Here is a 21,635-nt window from a genome sequence, read left to right on the forward strand (position 1 = left end):
GCAAAGCTCCTGTCCCTGCTGGGTTATTCCAAGGACGCCACTCAATGCAGAGGAGCAAACAAAGAACTCTTGGCACTGGAGATGGACAACCGTGCTTTAATGGGCGATCACAGAGCAGTACCAAACAGCCCCAAGGCACAGTCCCATGTTTCTAGCCGTTGTGCAGGTCCCAGCCCGAAGAAGCATCCCATCACATACACGAGCACGGGTCTGTTTGCACCAACACTGCCTCACAGAGCACCGTGGGCAGCCCAGACGATGGGGTGCGCACCCACTGCGACCCTTGTCCTGTAGCACCATTCCCGTGCAGCCCGGTGCCGCTCGTGCTGCCCCGTGCCCCAGCACCGCTCAGGCTGCCGGCAGGGCCAGGCGCGGAGCAGGGGCACCGCGGGGCGGGAGCAGGGAGAGGAGAGGCTGCAGCTTTGCCAGGCAGGGACACAGGAGGGCTGGTGGCAGCGCGCAGCTGGGTTGTGGCCATGCTGCAGCACCCAGGACACGCAGGCAGCCCCGCAGTGCTGCTGGCAGGGGAAGCACAAGTGTGCGGGGCCGAGAGGCCGCCCGAGGCAGGGCAGGGCAGGGCGCTCTGCTCTTGCCGTGCTGCCTGCAGGCAGGGCGGGCGGCGTGGACGCGGCCAAGTCACTCGGCTGTGCTGCCGTGGCGCCCGCCTGGGCTGGGGGCCAAGCGGAGGCCGCCCAGCCCCTTTGAGCTACAAAGGCACACGGCCTTCCTCGGGGCGAGGGCGTGCGCCCGGCTCCCGGCCCTGTGTGATGGCTTCGTGCCCGTGTGCCCCGGCACGGGCAGAGTCTGAAGGCGTGGGGGGACGAGGGGACAACAGGCAGTGCGGGGCAAGCAGCAGGCGTCACTCCAGGGACGATGTGAGGTGAAGGAGGAGAAGTCCCAGTGCTCCATGGCCAGGCTGCGGCTCCCTGCTCTGCTCCGGGCAGCCCCTGCTCAGAGCTCAGCCCCCACGCCCTGGCTGCTGGCCCCCAGAAAGGGAGCGAGCACAGGGGCTGCGCAGGAGGCAGGAGGGTTTGGGGACAGTGCAGACAAGGGGGACACCGGCGGGTGACACCCTGCTGCAGAGCAGGGACACGGCAAAGCAGAGCAGCAGAGGGGGATATGGCACGCGGGGTGATGCTGGCCCGTCCAGCTCTCAGGTCCCTTGTCCCCACGGGGAGGGGACACCCCCCCAGCACCGCTCCCCAAAGGGTCTGCTGGGGACTCAGGCTTCGTTGGGCGCCTTCATCCTCATCAGCACGACGTGGCTCTTCTTCCTACAGCTGTAAGCCACCAGCGCCACCAGAGCGCAGAGCAGGGCCACGCACACCAGCACGATGACGGCCACCACCACCCCGCTCTGCAGGCGGGTCAGCCCCCAGCGCCCCCCTCCTTCCTCCTCCTCTTCCTCCTCCTGGGGCCTGGGGGTGACCGGCGGTGGTGCCGTGGGGGAGCCCGCCTGGGTGCCCCCCGGCGATGTCCCCTTGGAGGGGAGGGCAGGGAGCGGGGTGCCGGCGGTGGGGCCGGGCGGGGTGGCGGGGAGCTGGTCCTGCCGCAGCCCGGCGATGGGCGCTCCCCGCAGGGCGGGCGGCTGGGCGCAGAGCGGGGGGGTCTCACCCACCTTGTGGGGGTTGGCCTCCAGCCAGGCGCGCAGGGGCAGGATGCCCTGGTCGCAGCGCCACGAGTTGTTGTGCAGCTTCACCTCCCGCAGGGCGGCCAGCGGGGAGAAGATGCCGGCGGGCAGGTTCTCCAGGGAGTTGGCGTGCAGCTGGAGGTGCCGCAGCCCCGGGGTGGCGGCGAAGAGGCCCCGGGGCAGCGTCTGCAGCCGGTTGTTCTGCAGGGAGATGTTCTGCAGCTTGGGCAGCCCCCCCAGCGCCTCGGCGTCCAGGCGGCGCAGGGCGTTGGAGTGCAGGGACAGCTCCAGCAGCTCGCCCAGGCCCCGGAAAGCCCCCGGGGCAAGCGTGCGGAGCTGGTTCTTGCTCAGGACCAGGAGCTGCAGCTGGGTGAGGTTGCTGAAGACGGCGGCGGGGAGGGAGGCGAGCTCATTCTCGTAGAGCCACAGCTCCCTCAGGTTGGGCATGGGGCCGAAGGCCGCCGGGGAGATGTCGCGCAGGCGGTTGACATGCAGGGTGATCTTGGAGAGCGCGCGCAGGGGCAGGAAGACGCCGCCAGGCAGGGCGGTGAGGAGGTTGTTGGAGAGGTAGAGCTTCTGCAGGTTCCCGTTGTGCACGAAGAGCTCTGGGGACAGCGTCTCCAGTTGGTTCTGGTGCAGCCCCAGCTCCTGCAGCTCGGGCAGCCCATCGAAGGCGCCCGCCGGGATCTGCCGGAGCCGGTTCTCGTAGAGCCGCAGCACCTGCAGCCGCGGCAGCCGCTCGAAGGCTTGGGGCGGCAGGCGGTCGATGTTGTTCCGGGCCAGGTTGAGCTTGGTGAGGCTGGCGAGCTGGTCGAACACCCCCTCCGTCAGCTCGTGCAGGTTGTTCCCGTGCAGCTGCAGCTCCTTCAGGTTGCTCAGGTGGGCGAAGTGCGAGGGCTCCACGCGCAGCAGCTGGTTGCTGGAGAGGAGCAGCGATTCCAGCTTGCCCAGGGGCTGGAAGACCTGCACCGGGAGCTCCTGCAGCTTGTTACTGGCCAGGCTGAGGTAGCGCAGGTCGGGCAGGTGCCGGAAGGCCCCGGGGCTGACGCGTGACAGGTCGTTCTTCTCGATGCGCAGCCCGATCAGCAGGGAGGCGTTGCCGAAGGATGCCTCGCCCAGCTCGGTGATGCGCGTGTTGATGATCTGGAGGGTCATGGCGTTGGCGGGGATGGGGCTGGGGACGGTGGTGATGCCGGCGCCGGAGCACTCCACCTGGGCGGTGCGGATGCACTGGCACTGCTCCGGGCACTGCCCGCGGGCAAGCTGGAAGCCCACCAGCAGCAGCAGCAGCCGCCAGCTTCCCTGCTCCATGGGGCCTGCGGCAAAAACAAAGGAGGAGGCTCAGCACAGTGCTTTGCCAGCCCCGCCAGGGATGGTGCTGCCTCCCTCTGCGAAGTGGGGCTGGCCGCACGCCTCCCAGCACGGCTGGGGACAGGCAGGGCAGAGCCGGGGCTGCGGCGCCGCGCTGCCACACCACAGCTATTAGTGGCATCCCTGGCGTCCCCCGTGCCTGCTCTCCCAGCGGCAGGAGTGTGGTTTCCTGTTTTGCAGTGAGCGCGGTGAGCTGGTCCCAGCAGCACAGCCCCGAGCGGCGGGGAGCCCCCAGCCAGCGGGTACCAGCCTCAGCTGGGATGGGTTGGAAGGGACCTTAAAGTTCATCCAACTCCAACCCCCTGCCATGGGCAGGTCCCTGAGCACAGCCATCATCTCTCAGCGCACCAGGGGCACCTTCCCCAACCTGGGAGCTTCGCACGGAGTAGGGCATCAGCCTGGTGCCCGGCTGGCAGCTCCCAGTGGCACAAGGCAGGAAGAAACCCGTGGCTCCCCCAGGCACGAAGCAGGGCTCGGCCAGGCAGGTCTGGGAGCGCAAAGCGCCGGGGAAGCGCCTGTTGCTGCAGGGGAGGGAGGAGCCCTCGGAAAGCCAGCGCAGCTTGTGTCTCACATATGGAAACAATATGCATCCCAGAACAATTTTGTTTATGGCAAGCCGTTTATAAACTTCACCAAACGCTTTGCACATCAAAAGCCCTGCTCATGTCACTCCCTGTTAAGCGAGCGTACAGAGCATCCAAGCTGGAGCACGGTTCACGAAAGACAGCTGAAAACAATTTCTCTCCCTTTCTCTTTTTAGGGACAAAAACTTACAGACCGAGGAGATGAATATCTAGCCCCTCAGCATCCAGGTGGTTCTAACCGCAGGCCCCCTAAATTTTGATCCTGCCCCCACTCCGTATTCTTTACAGGTTATTATTTAATATACTTTGCCTCTATAACTATATCACCTCCCACAATGCGTAAGCAGACTCAGTTTATTGGAGAACCCCTTACAAGACAAACATCTCCATCTAATCCAAAGGTGCTCAGCATGCACATCACTCTGCCACGCTCCCACCTCTCAGAACTGCCCCAGGGGTCCGTGGGCCCGGGGTGATGCTGGCGGGGCCGGCAGCGGAGAGGAGACTTACCCGAGTGTCCTGCAGCCGCGAGCGCCGAGTGAGCACAGCTCCGTGCTGGCAGGAGAGCCGAGTGTGGTTCACGCTTCCCCTCCCAGTATATAACCCGTCCAAATCAATGAATCAGCACAGGGGCAGCGGCGGGGTTACGGAAATCGCTGCAGCAGAGCCGTTTCCAACTCGCATTTCCTCAGCAAACAGAGCAATTGTCTCGAAGACGGAGATGCTGGTTTCTCACTCGTGAGCCCCAGGCCCCTCGCCTGAAGCGCAGCAGCCAGCCCCGAGAACACGCCGCACACGTCAGCCAGTGCCCAGGGTGCAGCTCGGCCCCGGGAGCCCCCAGAACACAGCTGGGGGCTGTGACCCATGGAGGCAGGTGAGGCCAGGTCCCCGTGGCCCCGTCCTGCCCCTGGCTGTCACACAGTCACCGGGGCTCCTCCACGGCATCACCTCGGTGTATGCCCAGTGCTTTCTTCATTTGCTACAGCCCCTGCGAGATTCAGGACCCGTGGCCATGCCCGGGACCACCCCGCAGCAGCACACTGGGGCTATCCCGCCACAGCAGAAAGGGTTGGGATGAGCAGCTGGGCTCCCTGCAGCTCCCGAGGTGCCCCAGCATCACCCACCCACGAGGTCACGTCCACCCGGGGTTGCAGCTCTCATCTGCTGCCCCAAAAGGAGAAGCAAACCCACAGGGTGCCCGCAGGCTCTGCCCCACGCTGCTCTCCTTCCTCAGCAGCCCCGGCACAGGGGGATGGAGACCAGCACCCAGGGGTTGGGGAGCAGGGAACAAGCTCCCCTCCCAGCCCCGTCCTTCCTTCGGGGTGCCCACTGCCAGCCCTCCCCGTGCCCCCCAGCCCACAGAGACCCATGGGGGTGGCTTTGGTCCCCGCCACTGTCCCCAGCTGCCCCCTGCCCACCTGTCCCTGTCAGCCCCATAGGCCCGATCCAGCAGCAGCCAAGAGCGGAGGTTTGGGAGCCGACAGCGAGGGAAAACCGATGTGCGTGGCCCCTTTTTCCGAGCCAGCAGCAGCCCCGTGCTAACCACGGGGCAGCTGGACTTCCCTACAGCCTCTAATCCCGTCTCAGCCCACCCACATTTCCAGCAGGCCCTGCTCAGGCCCCAGCCGGCCCTAAAGAGCTGCCCGAGATGGGAACCACGCGGTGCTGGCTCCGAAGGCCGGGCGCTGGGTGCAGCCTCCCCCTGCCCGCTGCCGCCCCGGGAGGAAGGCTGCTCCCATCCCGCGCAGCAGGGTGCTGTGAGGCCAGGGCTGGCAGCACGCAGGGGACAGGGACCCTGCTCACGGTGGGGACAAAAATGAGGTAAACAACACAAACTGCAGGGCCGGAGAGGGGAGTTTCCAGCCACACTCAGACAGGGATCGTGGGAAGAGGGTGGGAAGCAGGACCGCAGCTGGAGGCAGCCGCCGCTGACATGCCAGATCTAATAGGTGCCCCATGGGAGCCGAGCGTGGGGGGCCCGGCGGCTGTGGGACATGGTGGCCGCAGGCCCCTCCCTGCCAGGCAGCGGGCACCCAGGCTGGTGCTACCCTCACAGCATCCCCTGGTGCCTGTCTGCCTGCTCCCAGGGCAAAACTTGGGGATTTGGGCACGGAGAAGGGGCATTTTGAAAACACTGCCCACGAGTACTTTTTGTACGTGCCATTGACACAGCAGATTTTCCCAGCACCACAGTTCCCAAACTAAATTCCCCGTTTCCTTCAGAGTGATGCAGCTGGAGGTCAGGCAGCGGGCCTGGGAGCTGCCCCTTCCCTGCAGCCCTGGCACGGAGCAGGGCTCGCCCAGCCCTATCGCACCCTTATCGGCCAGCTCTGTCTGCCCACCGCCAGCGCCAGCGCTGCTGGGCTCCTGCCTGCTCTGACTCACCCTCGAAGCACACAGCTTTTCAGCAAAACAACACAGAAATCAAAACCCAGCGCTGCTGGAAAACCACCGCTCCGAACCCAGGCCGACAGAAGAATGTCGGACTCAGCTCCTTCCAGCAGCACAGCCCCAGCAGTAGTGATGGGGGGGGATGCAGCGATGGGTACTGCACCGTGAGAGCTGGGGCATGGGATGGCTGCATCCCCAAACACCCTGCTCCCAGGAGCAGGGGAAGCAGATAAATCACAGGTTATGGTGATGACTGCCCTGTAACAGCACTGCCTGAAACCCAGCACTGACAAGCTTCCTTCTGGGGTGACTGTGGGCTCGTGTATGCTCTCCCAGCGGGAGGAAAGGCAAAGAGCTGCCAGCTTCCAGAGCCCCACACTGCACCCCAGGGACCAGGCGCACAGGGAACAGTCCCATCCACCCCAGGGGACACCCAGCTGGGAATCCTAGTGCAGAGCAGCACCTACACGATAGGTGGGGAACAGAGCAGAGATGTTCATGCATGAACCAGTAAAGGGCCGGGAGGGGCAGTTGTGGGGCACCCCTAGAGGGACGGCATGAGGAGAAGCCAGCCTCACCACACAGCCCCAGGCTACACACAAGGAGAGGAGTGGATGCAGGCAGGGAAGGGGAGCTCGCCCTAAGCAGCCCCTTTCTCCTGGTACCCCCAAGCCCCAGCAGAGAAGCATCACACATGGCTGGGTAGGTTTGAGCCTCGCAGCCGTACAGCGGGACTGTCCCGGCTGCATCCGTGCTGGCACGCTCCCAGCACATTCACACGGCCGGGGCTGCGGGCGCAGCAAAGCTGGGCGGCTCTGAATCACCAAGGGACTCAAGACAGCTTGGAAAAAATCAAGTAATCACTAAAATTAGCAGCTTGTGGGCTTGGCCAGAAAGGAGCATTACTCATCTGCCAAACAGCTGAGCATGCTCACCCACACAGCACTGCTGTGCAGCCCAGCAGCCACATCCCCACCCCATGGCCGGCCTCATTGCCGTCCCCGTCCCCATCCCCCCCCCCCCCCCCCCCCCCCCCCCAGTCCTGGGGTCCCCCTCTGCAGCAGAAGGATGCAGGGATATGCTCCTGGGGTTCCCTACTGAACAGCCCTGGGACCTGCAGGAACCTGCATCGGGCATGTCTGGACCCCCTGCCCTCTACAGCACCAGGCTGGGACCCCCCCAGGTATTTTGTACTCCTGCAAACCACCCGTGGTGCTCAGAGGAGCCCCCACCTCCTCCCCAAGTGCTCGTGGAGCGGCTGGCTGAGGGCACGGGGCCAGGGCCTGCTCTGTGAAGCAGAGGAGGAGGAGGGCTGAGCGCTGGGCCGTGGGCCAGGGGAAGGGTCCCCGCCGTGCTCCAGCCCAGAGCACGGGAGGACAGACGGCCCCAGCCGTGCTGCAGCTCACGTAGGCTTGAGCGCGACCGATGGGTGAAGTGCACTGGGTCCTCAGAAAGCTGTGCTGAGCCCTAACCCTCCATGCGGGAGGCACTAGCAGCCCCTGCCCCAACGCAAACACACCCCTTTTAAGAGCCCAAACAAGAGATTTCCTCCACAGGACCAGGGATCCAGCCCCAGGCTATTTTTGGGCACCTGCTTGAGGCACGCAGGGCTCATGGTACTGCTCACGGTACAGGACATCCCACTGCGGCCGCCTCGAGGGACAGGCACGTACCCTGCCTTCAGGGCGCTCAGGGGCAGGGCTGTGGAGGGGGTACCCAGGAGCATCCCTCCCTCTGGGGGAGCAGCAATGTGGGCCTCAGGCTTGCCCTTTCCACCCAGGCACCAGCCTAAGACCCAGCAAACCCCTCAAGGTGAGCGTTTACAAACATGAGCCCCAGCAGGGCTCGCCTGGCCGGCAGGACCGCGGCAGCGCTGGGGCCGGTTCCTCCCTGCAATAGCAGCACGCAGGGCTTGGCCCGGGCCCAGGGCAGCGCTAGGCTGGAAGGAATGCGGGGCCTGCAGCCAAAGCCGCCCGGAGGAGCGATAATCCGAAGCGGAAAGAGCTTGTCCGATGGCGGCGCGGGCGTCAAGAGCCGGGGGAGGACAGGGCAGAGCAGGAGGCAGGGGAGGCCTGTGCTGTGAGGTCGTCCCTGGAGCTGCTCCGGGGGGGCTTCGGACCCTGCTCCCAGCCCTGACAGCAGCGCAGGGGGCCAGGCCCTGCCTCAGGCCCCCCTTGTCACCCACTCAGCTCTCCCACCTCTCTGGGAAGGCCCCAGCAAGCCCCAGCTCCCTACCCTGGGCCTTTTTCCATCCAGAGAGAAACAAACGCACAGCTGACATCTGGCACAGCACAGAGAAGGACGAGGGTCTGACAGTAGCAATAGCTCATGGGGGGGCCAAGCCTGGTGGCAGGATGCCCCCTGGTGCAGTTGTGAGACCCCCACCTCACAAAGCTAGCACACAGCAGCCCAAACGGCTGGGTGAGGGCTCACGGGCCTGGGAACACCCAGCAAGGGGCTGCGACCTCAACCAATTTGACCCCAGGGCTTGCTCGCCTCTGCAGTGGAGCTTCAGGCCTCCAGCTCACTTTGAGAGTTTGTAAACACTGGCGCTTACAGCCTCAGCCCCTGGGTGCGTGGCGTCAGTCCCATCTCCTCCCCGGCGATTCTGTAATCCCTAGGAAATGCTGCGCTCCCCTCTCCCAGCTGCTGAATCAGCTCCCCCAGGCGAGATGCTCTGGTCCAAGGCCTGGAGGAGGGACACAGCCAATTCTCTGTAACATCAGCCAGAGGATCCCAGAGCTCCTGCCTCTCAGCTGGCTTTTGCACGAATTCTTGAACGCCGGAGCGCTGCTGGGTGTCTTCTCAGCCAATGCCTCTGAGCACGTTTGCCACCACCCTGCTCCTCCTTGCCCCTGGGACAGGGAGGAGCGGGATGTGAACGCAGCCCCCGATCCAGCGGCTGTGTGCTGGAGAGCTGGCACAGGAGAGGACGCACCAAGGGAACAACCTGTACCAGGCTGCGTGCCCGAGCAAGCTGCAGTGAGCAGGGCACTTGAGCTCGCTCACCTCTGTGAGCAGCAACAAAGGCCCTCAAACAGTCGCTGATCTCATGGGGCAGAGGCAAAATGGGAAGGGCAGAGGCACCAGGGGATGCAGGACAGCAGCCAGGGACCAGGCAGGTTACAGGGAGAGGAAAGGCAACAGGGACTGGCTTCCTCACCCGTCGGGCTGCTAGGAGGGGACGCAGCAGGCTCGGCCCCGCCGAGCAGAGAACAGCACCTGCAGTGACATCGCACTGCAAGCACGCTGCGTGCTCCCTCTGCCCCGCACGGCTGCTGCGGCGTGGAGAGAGCAGGAGCCGCAGCCACAGGAAAAAAAGCCTCAGAGTACATTACAGAAAACCTTGGACAAGCCCCACTTGACGTACTCCAAGCACGCCTGTGAGGATTCAGACCCCGAGGCGATTCCTGGACACAGAGGTCTGGTTAACGCACAGCTGTAAACCACGGCTCTGCGTCCCCTGCCTGTACCGCAGCCAGGGGCGTGGGGCTCGCTCCCCGGGTGCAGCACGTAGTCACGCCTCACCCCCACCTGCACCCAGCCTGGCAGAGGATCGGGCCCCCCCAACCTCTTCCACCTCTCGGTCCCCCCCTCAGGAGCTGCAGGCTCAGGAAAGCCTTGCCGTGTGCTTTTTTCCCCAGGGAGCCCTCACTGCTGCCTGCCCTTCTGCCACATCTGCGGTCACGCTGACCTGCAGGAGAGTCCCTTTGCCAGGATAGACGGATACAGGATATAAATAAGGATTTCCTTGGATTTTCCAGGCCAGAGGAGATTTCCAGGACAGGCTGAGCTATGCTGGGCAACAAGTAGTGAATCAGAAGCAGGACAAAACATGACATCCCTGTCACAGGGGAGAAAGGAAGGCTTGGTGAAACACCCCAAGGTCGTATTGCTCCAGCCTTTTGTTGTCTGCTGACTTCACTTCCCCTGTCTGGCTCAAGAGTGGGGAAAGCCCGATGACAGCATGCAAAGACAAATCATCCTCCTCTTAGTGCCTGACTGTACACAGCAACATGCCAAAGCCCCCACGTGCCAGAGCTGAGCGATTGCAGCAAGTGAGCCAAAGGAGACCGAGCTGGCCTCATTTGGGGGCTGGGGCAGCCAAATGAAGACTCAAAAAAGCTGGGAGCTGCTCCTTACCTGCTGCTCTTGTGCACCCTGCCCACTCAGGACAGATTGGACAAGCAGAGAGCCTGCTGTATGTCAGCACAGCAATTAAACTCTCGCTTTTTCTTAGAAACCAGCACGCATCCAAGTGCCTTACGCTGTGAGCCCATTCCTTCAGTGCTCCACCAAGGAAAGCAGCGACCAGCACAGCTTGTACAATTTCCTCGCTAGCCCAGATTACACTTATCTCCTGCCTGCTGAAAGCAGATGCTTGCGTGGCACCAATATGACAGCCCTGGAGCTGGCAGAACCCTAAGTGGTCATTACAGCTGTCCGAGAGGAACCTAAATTTGTACTAATTGCCTCTTTTTAAGTGCTAACTTGCAACGAGCCAGAACCGCCACCCAAAGCTTTCATGTTGTTTTTGTGCTTCCCATCTAAATACATTGCAATAAAATATTCTGGGGCTTCTGTTCATGAATCTAACCCCAGTCTGCTTCACACTAACTGCAGTCACATTCCTCCTCCTTCAGAGATGTCTCTAACTACTGCCAGGCCTGCTAAATTTTAGACCTCACAAGCAAGACAACTGCTATTTAACACCCCAGGAAAGGCCTCTTAGTTCAAATATCAGCAAGGCTACAAAAGGACTCCTAGATAACAGGGTTTCATACCTGAGCAGGCAAGCCACATCCAGGGGCTCTTTAATCCAGCCCTAGCTTCTGAGCGCAAGGGCAGAGCTTTTAAGAACAAGCTAAGTAATGTAATTAAGATAAAAACTAATAGTTAAATCTAAGAGCCACCAAAGAAGCACACGCCACCCAACAGCTACCAGTCTACTTACAACCTAGAATATTCATATAATTCGAGATATTCATCAGCATTTCAGTAGGAAGACCAAAACCCACACTGTTGTCTAGTGGCTGCCTTTGTACATCAAACACTTGAAAGAGCTGGAAGTCAGGGCGCAAGGCTGCGTCCCGGGAAGGTGTAAGGAGCCCTGGGACTGAGCATGCCTTTCTCACGCCTGCACGCCGGGTGACTCTGACGAAGCACAGCTCGCTTCTGACTCTTTGCAGAGACAAAGCCACAGCTATTGCCTCCTGAAGTCAGACAGGCGTATGCGCCGCAGCCAGCTTCAAACAGGCGCTGACACCTCAGGGCCTCAGATGAGGCCAGCCTCCTACGCTGTGCTGCATGCCAACGGCTCGCAGCCGAGCCCAGGAGGGACCATCAGTGCCAACTCTGTGACCAGCCATGCTGCTGCGGAGCTGAGCTTTGGTCCTGTGCATCTGCCTTGTATTCCAGCTTCCAGACACTGCAGCGCACAGTGAATAAAGCCCTGCTTTTCAGACGTCCGGTCAGAATTTAAGGATTAAGGCGTTTACTTAAAATTCAGATTTGTAGTGATGGTACAAAGTTTCAAAACCAACCAAACAACAGAATTCACCAAGGTTATACTTCTAGACCAACATCTTTCTTAGCTTCCTCTGGCTAACAGGAAAACACAATCAGCTGTGAATGGTAACAGACATCACCTTCTTCCTCCTACATGCTGGAAAGGGGCTGAGAATAGAAAGCGAAAACAAGGACATACCATTCTCCCCCCTCGCCTCCACTCCCTCCCCCTGTCCTTTTTAAAAGCTATTTTCCAGCACGTCCTCCCCAAAACACCATTTGCTTTCTCAGGAAAGAGATAAGAGGCGAAACAGCATTTGGAGTCCTATAGGCAACCTTTAAACAAGTTACAGCAGTGCTCCCACAGAAGCCTCCCTACGCTGATCCCATTTTTTTCTTCCAAATGGAGAACTTGTTCCCGCAAGCCAGTCACTCAGAAACACCTCTCCTGTCGAAGCAGCACAAGCACAGCAGCAAAGCAGGGCATTTGGCAGGGACAGGGCTGCAGGAAGCCAGCAGCACGTCGACCAAAGGCCTGAGCTCTGTGCAGAGGTGACCACAGCTTTTCTGTCAGCTCTCCCTCTGAGTTTGTACACCAAGTGCTGTAGCAACGTACAGTGATTACAATCAGCTTTGGCAAACACTGTAAGGTATATAAAAGCATATTTTAATTACGTTGTACAGACACAGCATTTATGGTTCTTGCTGTGAAGATTTGTAATCCATATCTGAACCAAATGTGAACCGTCCGAACGCTCAAATTGAACAGAGCAACGCTCCTAATCCTCTCCATGGCTGGTACCCTCTACCTTTTTAAAAAACTTGTCAGAACTACAGGCTGAGCAGAAATCTTTCTGGAGTGGAAGAGTTGCCTGATTTTGCCCACTACACAAAGACTGAGCACAACGGTGACAGTCTGGAGTGCTAAAACCAAACTGTGAAGGCAGAAGAATAGCTGACAATAGACAACCCTGCTATTAGTAAGTGGCTCAGCACTCTTGCGGGCTGGCAACTCATCCCACCAGGCAAGAGTAGTTAAATCTGTTCCTCTGACACTGTTGGTTTCTACTATGGTGCTGGGAGAAGTTCGGGTTGGAACACCTGAGACATGAAAGCCTAACTGTTCAACACCTTGAGCCTGTGAATAGGTAAAACCTGGAGTTGCAAGAGGAATTGACGTGGGTGTGCTGGCACCTATGTTGGACGCTGCTGTCACAGTTGTCTTCCAAGATGATTTCAAGTGCTCTGTCACAAGAGAAGTCACAGCCTGGGAGTAAGTTGACCCAAACGTCTGGTATGCGGTGGCTGTGGCTGGCAGGCACTGCAGGTGCTGATCTGTTAGAGCCACCAGAGAGATGTTCCTTAGAGAGAGTGGGCTGTCACACACTAGAGATTGCACTTCTTTTACTATCTCCTTGCTCTTCTGGAGCCACTCTTGGAAGCCAAGAATCTGGCAATCACATCTCCAAGGGTTGCCATCAAGGAATACTTCTTGCAGCTCAGGTAAGGCGACAAAGAAATCTCCAGGAAGAGACTGCAGCTTGGTACTATTGAGGTAAACTTTCTGAAGGTGCTTGAGATTATGAAAGAGGTTTCTCGGAAGAAACTCAAGCCTGGAATCAAAAAGGGAAATGTTCTGCAGTTTCTGAAGGCCCAGGAAGATACCCTCCGGCAGACTGGAAATATTATTTGTATGCAGAGAAAGGCCCCGCAGTTCTTTCAGACCACTGAATGCGTTCCTAGGAAGAACACTGAGCTCTGGATTAAAACTCAGCACGAGAAGCTCTAAGTTTGTCAAGTTACTGAACACAAAATCTGGTATCATTGAGAGCTGTGTGTGATACAGCCACAGGCTACCAAGATTCCTCATTTCTCCAAACAATACTTCTGGAAGAGACTTCAGTGGGTTCCTGTACAAGGTCAATTTAGACAGGTCATGCAAGTGCAGAAAGAGCCCGGGAGGCAAAACCTCAAGTTTGTTTCTGGAGAGCGTTAGTCTTCTGAGCTTCTGAAGTCGATGAAAGGCATCAGGGGCGATGGACTGGATGTCATTGGAATGCAGGAAGAGTTCCAGCAGTTCCCTCAGGCTATCAAACAAACCAGACTCAATTGAAGACAGCCTGTTAAAATACAGTATCAGCTTCTCAAGCCTGGTTAATGCACTAAATATATTTCTAGGCAGTACTGCCAAAAAATTTCTTGACAAGTTCAGTACTTTGAGTTTGGCAAGTTTCTTCAGCACGCCACTAGGAAGTGCTGTTAGTTGGTTTTTGTTCAAGAAAAGCTCCTCCAAACTGGCTAGTCTGTCAAACAGATTCTCTTTGATGGATTTCAGCCTGTTACTTTTAATGATCAATTGCCGAAGGTGTACCGTGTCATCAAACACTTCCGGAGGAAGTTCAACCAGCTTGTTATCTAGCAGTCCGAGGGCTTTCAGCCTTCTCAAGCCTTTAAAAGCCACTGGTGAAATGAGAGTGATATTGTTTGAAGATAAGATGAGATGCTGCAGCTCTACCATCCTAGAAAAAACATCCTGCAAGTATGTTACGTTAGTGTTTGTTATGTGAATTTCTGTCACGTTGCGAGGCAGATTTAATGATTCCAGGTCTTTTATGTGAGGGCCAGAGCAATGAATTGCGTTTTTGAAAGAGCAGTCACATTTCTCAGGACAAACAGATGCATCCAGCTGGAAGAAAAGCTTGATCATCACTGACAAATGAAACATCAACATCCTTGCTGAAGCACCAGAAACATTAGCTGTTACAAAAGATAAGAGAGTGTCAGGATTTGATCACAGGTAGTTAATAACTAAGCAGACAAAACTGTGTGAAGATACCACAAAATGTGGAAATACATATGAAATTTCTCTTGGCTTGAAAACAAACTTCAAAAACCTATTGCTGCTGACTGCAAATATTTCTAAGGCGCTCAGCTTACATGGAGAGTAGAGACAAAGCCCTATTGTAAATCAAGTACTCTCTATTAATATTTGTACTCGTCAAGTATAATTAAAGTGTATGAAAATCAAAATGAAACTGCTTAAGTAATCAAAAGGCGTGTATTTATTTGAACAGAAAAGCACTACGCTTTTATACATAGAAAATCTTAAAAGATCAGAAGGTCCCGCAACAACAATATTTTTCTTGTAGGTTATCTAAAATTTAAAAATAAAGTTTAGCCTGCAAAAATAGATAACGGAGGTAAAAAGGGCATCCTATGACTCCCGTGATATTTTAAGTAACGCCACACAGTTCTGCTAAACCATTTCTCAGCATTTGTAAGAGATCACTTCTTGGAAAAGCTCAAGAACACACAAGAAGCAGACAGACTATTTTTGATGTAGCCTGAAAAAACACCCAAGAGCTCATCCATTAAAGGACAGCAGTGAGCCTCTAACAATGAACGAGTCTCATCTCTACAACCTAACACAACACTAAATTATCAGAAGTATTAGAAATAATGAAACAAAGTGAGAGGAATGAATTGTTATGATGCTAGCTAGAATGCTGCACCAGTAAAGGTGGATCTGCATGAAACATACCCCGCAGTCTGAAAGCTGCATATATTCCCAAACCAAAGAGGTACAGGAAAGCAATCATTAAAACATTGTAGCTGTAATGATAATATTTCAAAGACCAAGTCAAACAGAAATCCTTCACAGTTTAGAATTACTTTAGAACTGCCCCCCTTAGTGAAACCAGCAAGTTCAAATGCATCAGAAACCTGAGAGTCAAGGAAATGGCTGATCCGCAGGAGAAGCAGCAACTGGGACTGCTGTAGATGTAACTGGAATTGCTAAAACTGTGTCAGTCTTCAGTACTGGGAACACTGGGAGAGAGGAGGGCTCCATCCTAGCATACCCTTTTCTAGGGCCATGGATAAACCTGAGAGACGTGTACAAAGCCAATCACTTAAAAAAGAGTCAGGTAGGACAGCTGAGCTTCTCCTGTGCCTGAACTGCTGACAAAAGCATAAAACCATGGATAAAAACAACTGCTGCGTCAAAAAAAGCAACAGGAAGTATTAATTTTTTTGTTGTTGTTGTTAGATTCAGAGAACTGAAGACTGGTAAAATCAGCATCCCTTCCTAGGGAAGGAATGGACATGGCACCCAGTGATATCAACTGCTGGCACTACGGTGCTGCAAAGCTAGCTCTCATTGGGCTTTCTAAACCTCCTCAAATGACACCGTCAGGAAAATTAAGAAGCTTGAAGATTTCACATTTCCTAAGTACTTTTCCACGCCAAACAATCTTCAGGACAATCTGGGAATCTCGTCTCACCAAGTAATTGCCACCACCCGTAATAGTTCAGTAATTTAACATGGTGCCTAATTTCCTTTTTCATGTTCAGATGAATGTAAAAGCTTGTAAAAATGATTTTGAACCTTTGTACTTTAGAAACTTATCTGCTTTTCAGAGGCAGATAAGAGGGAACTTCTCAGAAGCATAGCAGGCAATTGGGCTTCACCATGATTCTGCACTTTAAATGGGAAGTAAAAGAGCAAAACGCATCCCCTAGATAACAGCACTTCACTCGTATTTGTGTAGCTACCATGAACAGCCCAAGAACATTACAAGCTTCAGAGCAGATTTTGCCTACGCTCAGCTGTGGGAGCAACTAGTTCCCATAGGCTGTACACAGCTCCTACATTAGAATTTGAGACCACTACAAAACAGGAGAAAATCCGAAGTCTCAACAAATGCAAGAGCACAAGACACTTGTAGCTTCTTCAACAGTGAGAGTAGAGTACATACCTCAACTAGCACAACGCAGATCTGGTTAAGAGTCAAAAATCTGTATTTCAGCATGAATTACGGTTGGTAAGAAATTTCAAACGTGTAGCAGTCTGATACACAGACACATTAGATGTCATAGGAGTGGACATGTTAATTTTAAGCTATCAAGTGCAATTGATATGTACCTTCACAAGGCTGCTCTTTCCCCTTCATGCAGGATTGGAATCAAAACAATTTGAGGAAGGAATGAAGTTTTCTACTGAATGCTCTGGCCAGATAGTCCAGGGTTGACCCGCTTGGCTTCTGTTTTTCGTTCAAGTCTTCTGCAGTCACAGACCAGCAAAACCTAAAGTCTGAAGCACGCTGAAGAGAGAAAAGCTTTATGTTACCATAATCTTAGCTTTAAATTGAATGATTAAGGTTTTGTAATTAAGTAATTTGTTAACCAGGCATTTCAAACGCCTTGTCTTCAAGTTGAAAATAATGAGTGCTTAAACGAAGGTAAGCTGCAAGATGGAAACGACGTCTTTACTTCTGTGTGTTTTTTGTGAAGATGACTGTGACAACAGTGACAGCTCACAACCAGGATCATTCACTCAAGTGCCTTTGCAAGATAATACTTCCCAGGCATCAAAGAACAGAAAGACTATCTGGATGGCAGAGGGTAGGAACAAGTCTCTATCATGTGTAAAAGGTCTGGCTTTAAAATGGCTTTCATAAGGCAGCAGGTGAAATTAAGGCTGCTATTACCATACGGCAGAAGAGCAGTGCTCCCACCTGCACTGCTAACACATGGCATACATACATCACCACCCCTATCTTCAAAAATAGAGGCACTGAGCAACACAACCCATGACAGCAGCGGGAGTAAGCTTATGTTCTGCAGCAAGCTTTGGAGTAGATCTTACTGTGTAAGAGTAATTAAAAACAATTTCATGAGACTAATGAAAAGAGTTAAAATATCTTTTCATTTTAATTTTATTTTCAAAGAGCTTCAGTCACAAAAATGATTTACAAGGCTATTTACAATTCTATTGTACAGTTCTTTATGTATGCTTCTTGACAACAGGGTACCATTCTAGAGCAGCAATACATATTTTAAATACAAAGATGTTGTATCAGTTCAGATTTAAAAATAAAAACAAAGCTGAGCTTCTAGAGAGCACTGTAACGATGAATCTTTTTATCTGTGTTAGGCTTCAGAAATTCACGACAAACTAAGTAGTTTCTCGTTCACATAATTATCAAAGAAGATGCAGTCTGTTGAAAATAGCTTTAAAAACCTGAAGCTTTACTGTATAAAATCAACATATTCAAGACTCTTAAAAATTGTCAAAAACCCACAGCTTTCCCTTAGACATACAAAAACCTAAGTTTACAATTCAGAATTTCATGGGAGAAATCCTACAGAACTTTAGCTCTCGCAATTTGTGATGACCAACATAAGCATTAAAAATTTGCAGCATAAAAAAGGACTCCACATCTGCTTAGTATTGTACTGTATACACAGATACAGTACAGGATTTCTTTTTTTTTTTTTTTTACCCAGTTTGGGATGACTGTTCAGCACAACCTTCATGAAGAAAGAAAAAATAAATAGAATTAAAAATCCAACAACTTCTAAAAAGTGCAACAGTAAAATTTCCCAATTTAAAGTTACAATGAATATGGCCAGTCAGTTCTGTGGGTGTTTTAGCCATTTCTATTCAAGCATTATTCGCAGCATTTTCTTTTTACAGTAGATTTAGTTCTATATTACATGAAACTAGTTACTGCTAATTAAATCTGAAGGGAACAGGAAAAAAAACTTTAAAAATAACCCTGAGGGATATACAATTTAATGATCTTGCAATTTACTTCTAAAAAGTAACATTTATTATTTAGCAATTGCTTTGCTGGGTAGACCAGTCCTTTATGTATGTGCATAAATAATATTTAATTTTTTAAAAAAATATTTACAAATCCTAATACATCAAAGCAAAATACGTACAGATTGAAGTCTGCATACACAAATAATTTAATAAATCAAACTCCTCAACGTAAGGCCAAAATATACAGCAGGAAGAAAAATGTCTACCAAGTATCTAGTGGAGCTCACTAAATTGGTCTGTTCACCTGAATTCAGACTTCCAAGATGAACACGTGAAGAGATTTTTCACTACAATATGAATTTCATCTTACTTCAAAGCAGAAACTGAATATGCTAGTTCAGATCTAGTTTGTTGCATTTCTGAAAACCAGAAAAACTAAATTGCTCAAAATGAGAAAAATTATAGGTGGCCAAGCTCAGCTTTTGGGCAGGAAGGCATCGATCCCAGTAACTGCAGAAGATGCAAAAGCTCATTCTGTGGCTGAACTTACAGCAAGAAGAAAAATTCTTGGAAAAGCTGATTTATTATACTTGACTAAACGTCAGAAGCAAATAGGTCACAGCTCAAGCACGCAACCTCAAAAACTTTTTACTAATTCTGAATGCAAACCTTGAGGAAGCTAACTCCCATTTGCAAAATTTTCAAGTTTAGTAAGTTCATGACCTATTAACCACTCAAACAAGTGGAGACACTTGGCAATTTTGGTTTTAAATTGAGTGCCCTAACATGTTCTCTGAAGACAAGCCCACCTTAATAAGCTGTTCCCTCTTCACCCTGTAGATAAGTCTAATGAATTAGAATGATTGAAAGATTAGCTGCAGAAAACAAACGAGCTGAGAGAAATTACCAGTTTAGAGAAAGCATTAAGCAAAAGCATATTAGAGGGGAAGATTTTTTTTCTTTCACTTTCTGTTGGAACAACCAAGCTAAAATGATCAAAGAAATGAAATGGAAAAAAAAAAAAGCTTATGCATTTAAGGATAAGTCACAGCTCCCAGGTCCAAGATGCATAGCTTCACAAGAGTTTTCAATTAAAGTATTATTTTTCTTTAAATCTGAATACTACTTACGCAGCCAAGAATTCTTCATCAATTATTCCATGCTACAAATATTTCATAAAATCAACACTGACAAAAATCAGCCAACTGACTCAAGTTCATGATTAACAAGTTTATCCGAGTCCATGATCTCAGACCCCTTAAAAGCTACCAATGCTGTCCGAAGTTAATAACCCCGAGAAGCCAGGCTAACAAGGCTTGTACATCGCTCTGCTGAATGAATGCTAAGAAAAGCACTTCCCCCTTCTTCCTATTCTACCCCCGAGAAAACAAACAACAAAAAAAATCAGGAAGAGTCAACAGCTGGACTGGAGGATAGCACATAAGCACACTATTTATGAGCAGCAAGTGCTAACAACTTAAATCCCCAAGTTCCAGGAAAAAAGTCTTCCAAACCACGTAGCACCACTTTAAATTCCCCACTGGCACAGTATGTCCGACACTGCAGAAACCATAACATGAGCGGTGGGGGATGCTGCCTATACTATCTTACAGAAAAGCACAAGGAAATTAGGCTTGACCTGAAAAATTCCACTTATGAGAACAATTCTGGAAAGGAATTATTTCCACAGGAATTAAAAAAATAAAATATAATCCAAATACACACAATTCAAATTAATCCCAGCTAGTCAGGGAGCTCAGGGCCCTCCTTCCACTCTTCACGAGTGCTCTAAAGGACCCAATTTCCTTCCTTAAAGTGTCTCTAAAGTATCACAACTCATCTGGATCCAAGATCCCTTCCCAAATGTTACAGAAAACTGAACAAGTCAGTTTTATCTGGTCGGAACAGACTGATCAGAAGTCAGTACTTTTATCATCTTCCCAAAGACACCAAAGAAGATTTTTCTGAAAGTTTAGCAAGTTGAAGATGGATGGCAATAAGTAATTTGTGGTTTTGAAAAAAAAAAAAAGGAAAAAGACTTAAAAACTTTGCATGTAAAGACGATGCCCTATTCTACATTGCTGTAGATCTATTTTTTCTAGTGGTCTTGTGTTTTAACACCACCTAATGGCAAAATGATGTATCGCTATCCAAAGTGCTTAAGCAGCATTATTAGTGATACAACTTTGTGTGTATGTGGTTTTTTTTGGAAAATAATGTCGACATAAGCCTTATCGCTCTGCAGCAAGACAGACTTTAGCTCATGTATTATTTCTTAGTTTTGTTTTATACAGCTACATATAGTGCTTAAGACGCTGGCAGACTCTTTGAAATGCAGATGTTCTCAACATGCACAAATCCCAAGCACGGGCATGTGAAAATATTCCTCCCACCCCACCCCACACACAGCAGTAACTCTGGCCTTGCTACTTTCAGGAATATAGGAAAACTACCTTAAGATTTACAAATAAAACATGGTCCACAAAGTGATAAACCAGCCCTTCTGCTGGCAAAAGCAAGGTCTGTGGAGAAATGCATAGCTAAATGTAATAAAACATGATACAGAATGAAGTGTTATATTCTCCAGCCTTCCTTCTCCAACAGTTTTAAGAGTGTAGCCAAATGCCTCCTCCTCTGAAGTCTACTGAAGCCCTTCCTCAGGTTTAGCTAGAAAAGCAGCTAAGAACCCACTTGAAAGCAATGTGCTTTCTTCTTAAGGATGGGGCATATTGCTTCTACAGCATTTCCAGTTCCTGCTGTGGCAGACTGAAGTACTAAAATCCAAACGTTATACCTGGAAACACTCCTTACTAGCATGGACAAATTTAGAGGTACACACACCAAAACTTTAGAACCGTTCTGAGGCACAAAATTTTTCAGCAGTGAATATTAAACAGAAAACAAACCAAAACAAAATGTATGACAAGGTTTTGCTTATTATGTGCCTCTAGTACTATCATGAAACCATTACATTATAGACCTTATATTAACACATGCCCAGGTAAGCAAGTTAGAACAATGGTTAAGATACTCCAGGCAAATAAAGTGAACCTTTTTAACTGCCCTGCAGTTTAAATCTTCAGATGCATCTTGTTTAGGAATAATGAAATTTGAAAGGTAGAAGGAAACACAATCTTTTTTTTCTGCCTATAGTAACCTACATTTTTAAAATGTATATCCGTAAGATGTCTGGCTCTGAACTTTGTATTCAGAGAGATGAAGCAGTTGGAAAAATCTGCATTAGAACTTGACATTTAGTATACTGCGATTTCAAATAAAGCTTTAAAATTACATTCTTCTCAATACTACAAAGATACATGCCACCAAGATCCACTGTTACGTTAAAGTGATGATTTGATATGAACCATTTTCTTGGGATGGTACTTTAGCTTCTGTTGTTGTTCTGGGTTTCGGTGGCCATTCTGGATCAACCATCAGTTCCTGAGCTAGATGCATATACTTGGCTTTTGGCGCCTTCTCTCTGCAACCAAACAGGGAAGAAAGGAAACAGACTCCACAGCGATCCACAGCCTCCTGCAGAAGTGAACATATTTTAAAGTTAGATTATCATAGAAAAAAAATAATGCAACAATACAGTAAA

The 21,635-nt window shown here is 51.7% G+C and overlaps 3 protein-coding genes across 9 annotated transcripts in view; all 3 read right to left on the reverse strand.

Moving 5' to 3' along the window:
* Nucleotides 1-80: 80 nt before the first annotated feature.
* Nucleotides 81-16,548, reverse strand: LOC308199947 (uncharacterized protein). 2 transcript variants are annotated; one of them, XM_080604901.1, is made up of 2 exons: nucleotides 16,409-16,548; nucleotides 81-2,946 (listed from the first exon to the last, which is right to left on the reverse strand). In XM_080604901.1, the coding sequence occupies exons 1-2, from the start codon at nucleotides 16,434-16,436 to the stop codon at nucleotides 1,223-1,225; spliced, it is 1,752 nt and encodes a 583-aa protein (XP_080461027.1). In that variant the 5' UTR covers nucleotides 16,437-16,548; the 3' UTR covers nucleotides 81-1,222. The 2 variants fall into 2 exon arrangements, with proteins under 2 accessions (XP_080461027.1, XP_080461028.1); XM_080604902.1 differs by lacking the exon at nucleotides 16,409-16,548 and adding an exon at nucleotides 4,096-6,942.
* LOC308199942 (uncharacterized protein) lies at nucleotides 12,131-16,400 on the reverse strand. Its single transcript, XM_080604889.1, is given in 2 exon segments — nucleotides 12,131-12,310; nucleotides 12,313-16,400. Coding segments are annotated over 2 exon segments (1,950 nt in total). The 5' UTR covers nucleotides 14,216-16,400; the 3' UTR covers nucleotides 12,131-12,263.
* Nucleotides 16,448-21,635, reverse strand: part of ATP13A3 (ATPase 13A3) — a 59,205-nt gene continuing 54,017 nt past the window's right edge. For 5 of the 6 annotated variants that reach the window (XM_080604837.1, XM_080604838.1, XM_080604836.1 and 2 more), the window contains one exon: nucleotides 17,184-21,568. In XM_080604837.1, coding sequence (XP_080460963.1) covers nucleotides 21,371-21,568 — 198 coding nt within the window. In that variant the 3' untranslated portion in view covers nucleotides 17,184-21,370. Of the gene's footprint in view, nucleotides 16,587-17,183; nucleotides 21,569-21,635 lie in introns of those variants that run through there. The other variant, XM_080604834.1, reaches the window with a different exon arrangement.

The sequence above is a fragment of the Anser brachyrhynchus genome, assembly GCF_964034855.1.
Source record: "Anser brachyrhynchus genome assembly, chromosome: 9".
NCBI classification, from domain to species: domain Eukaryota; kingdom Metazoa; phylum Chordata; class Aves; order Anseriformes; family Anatidae; genus Anser; species Anser brachyrhynchus.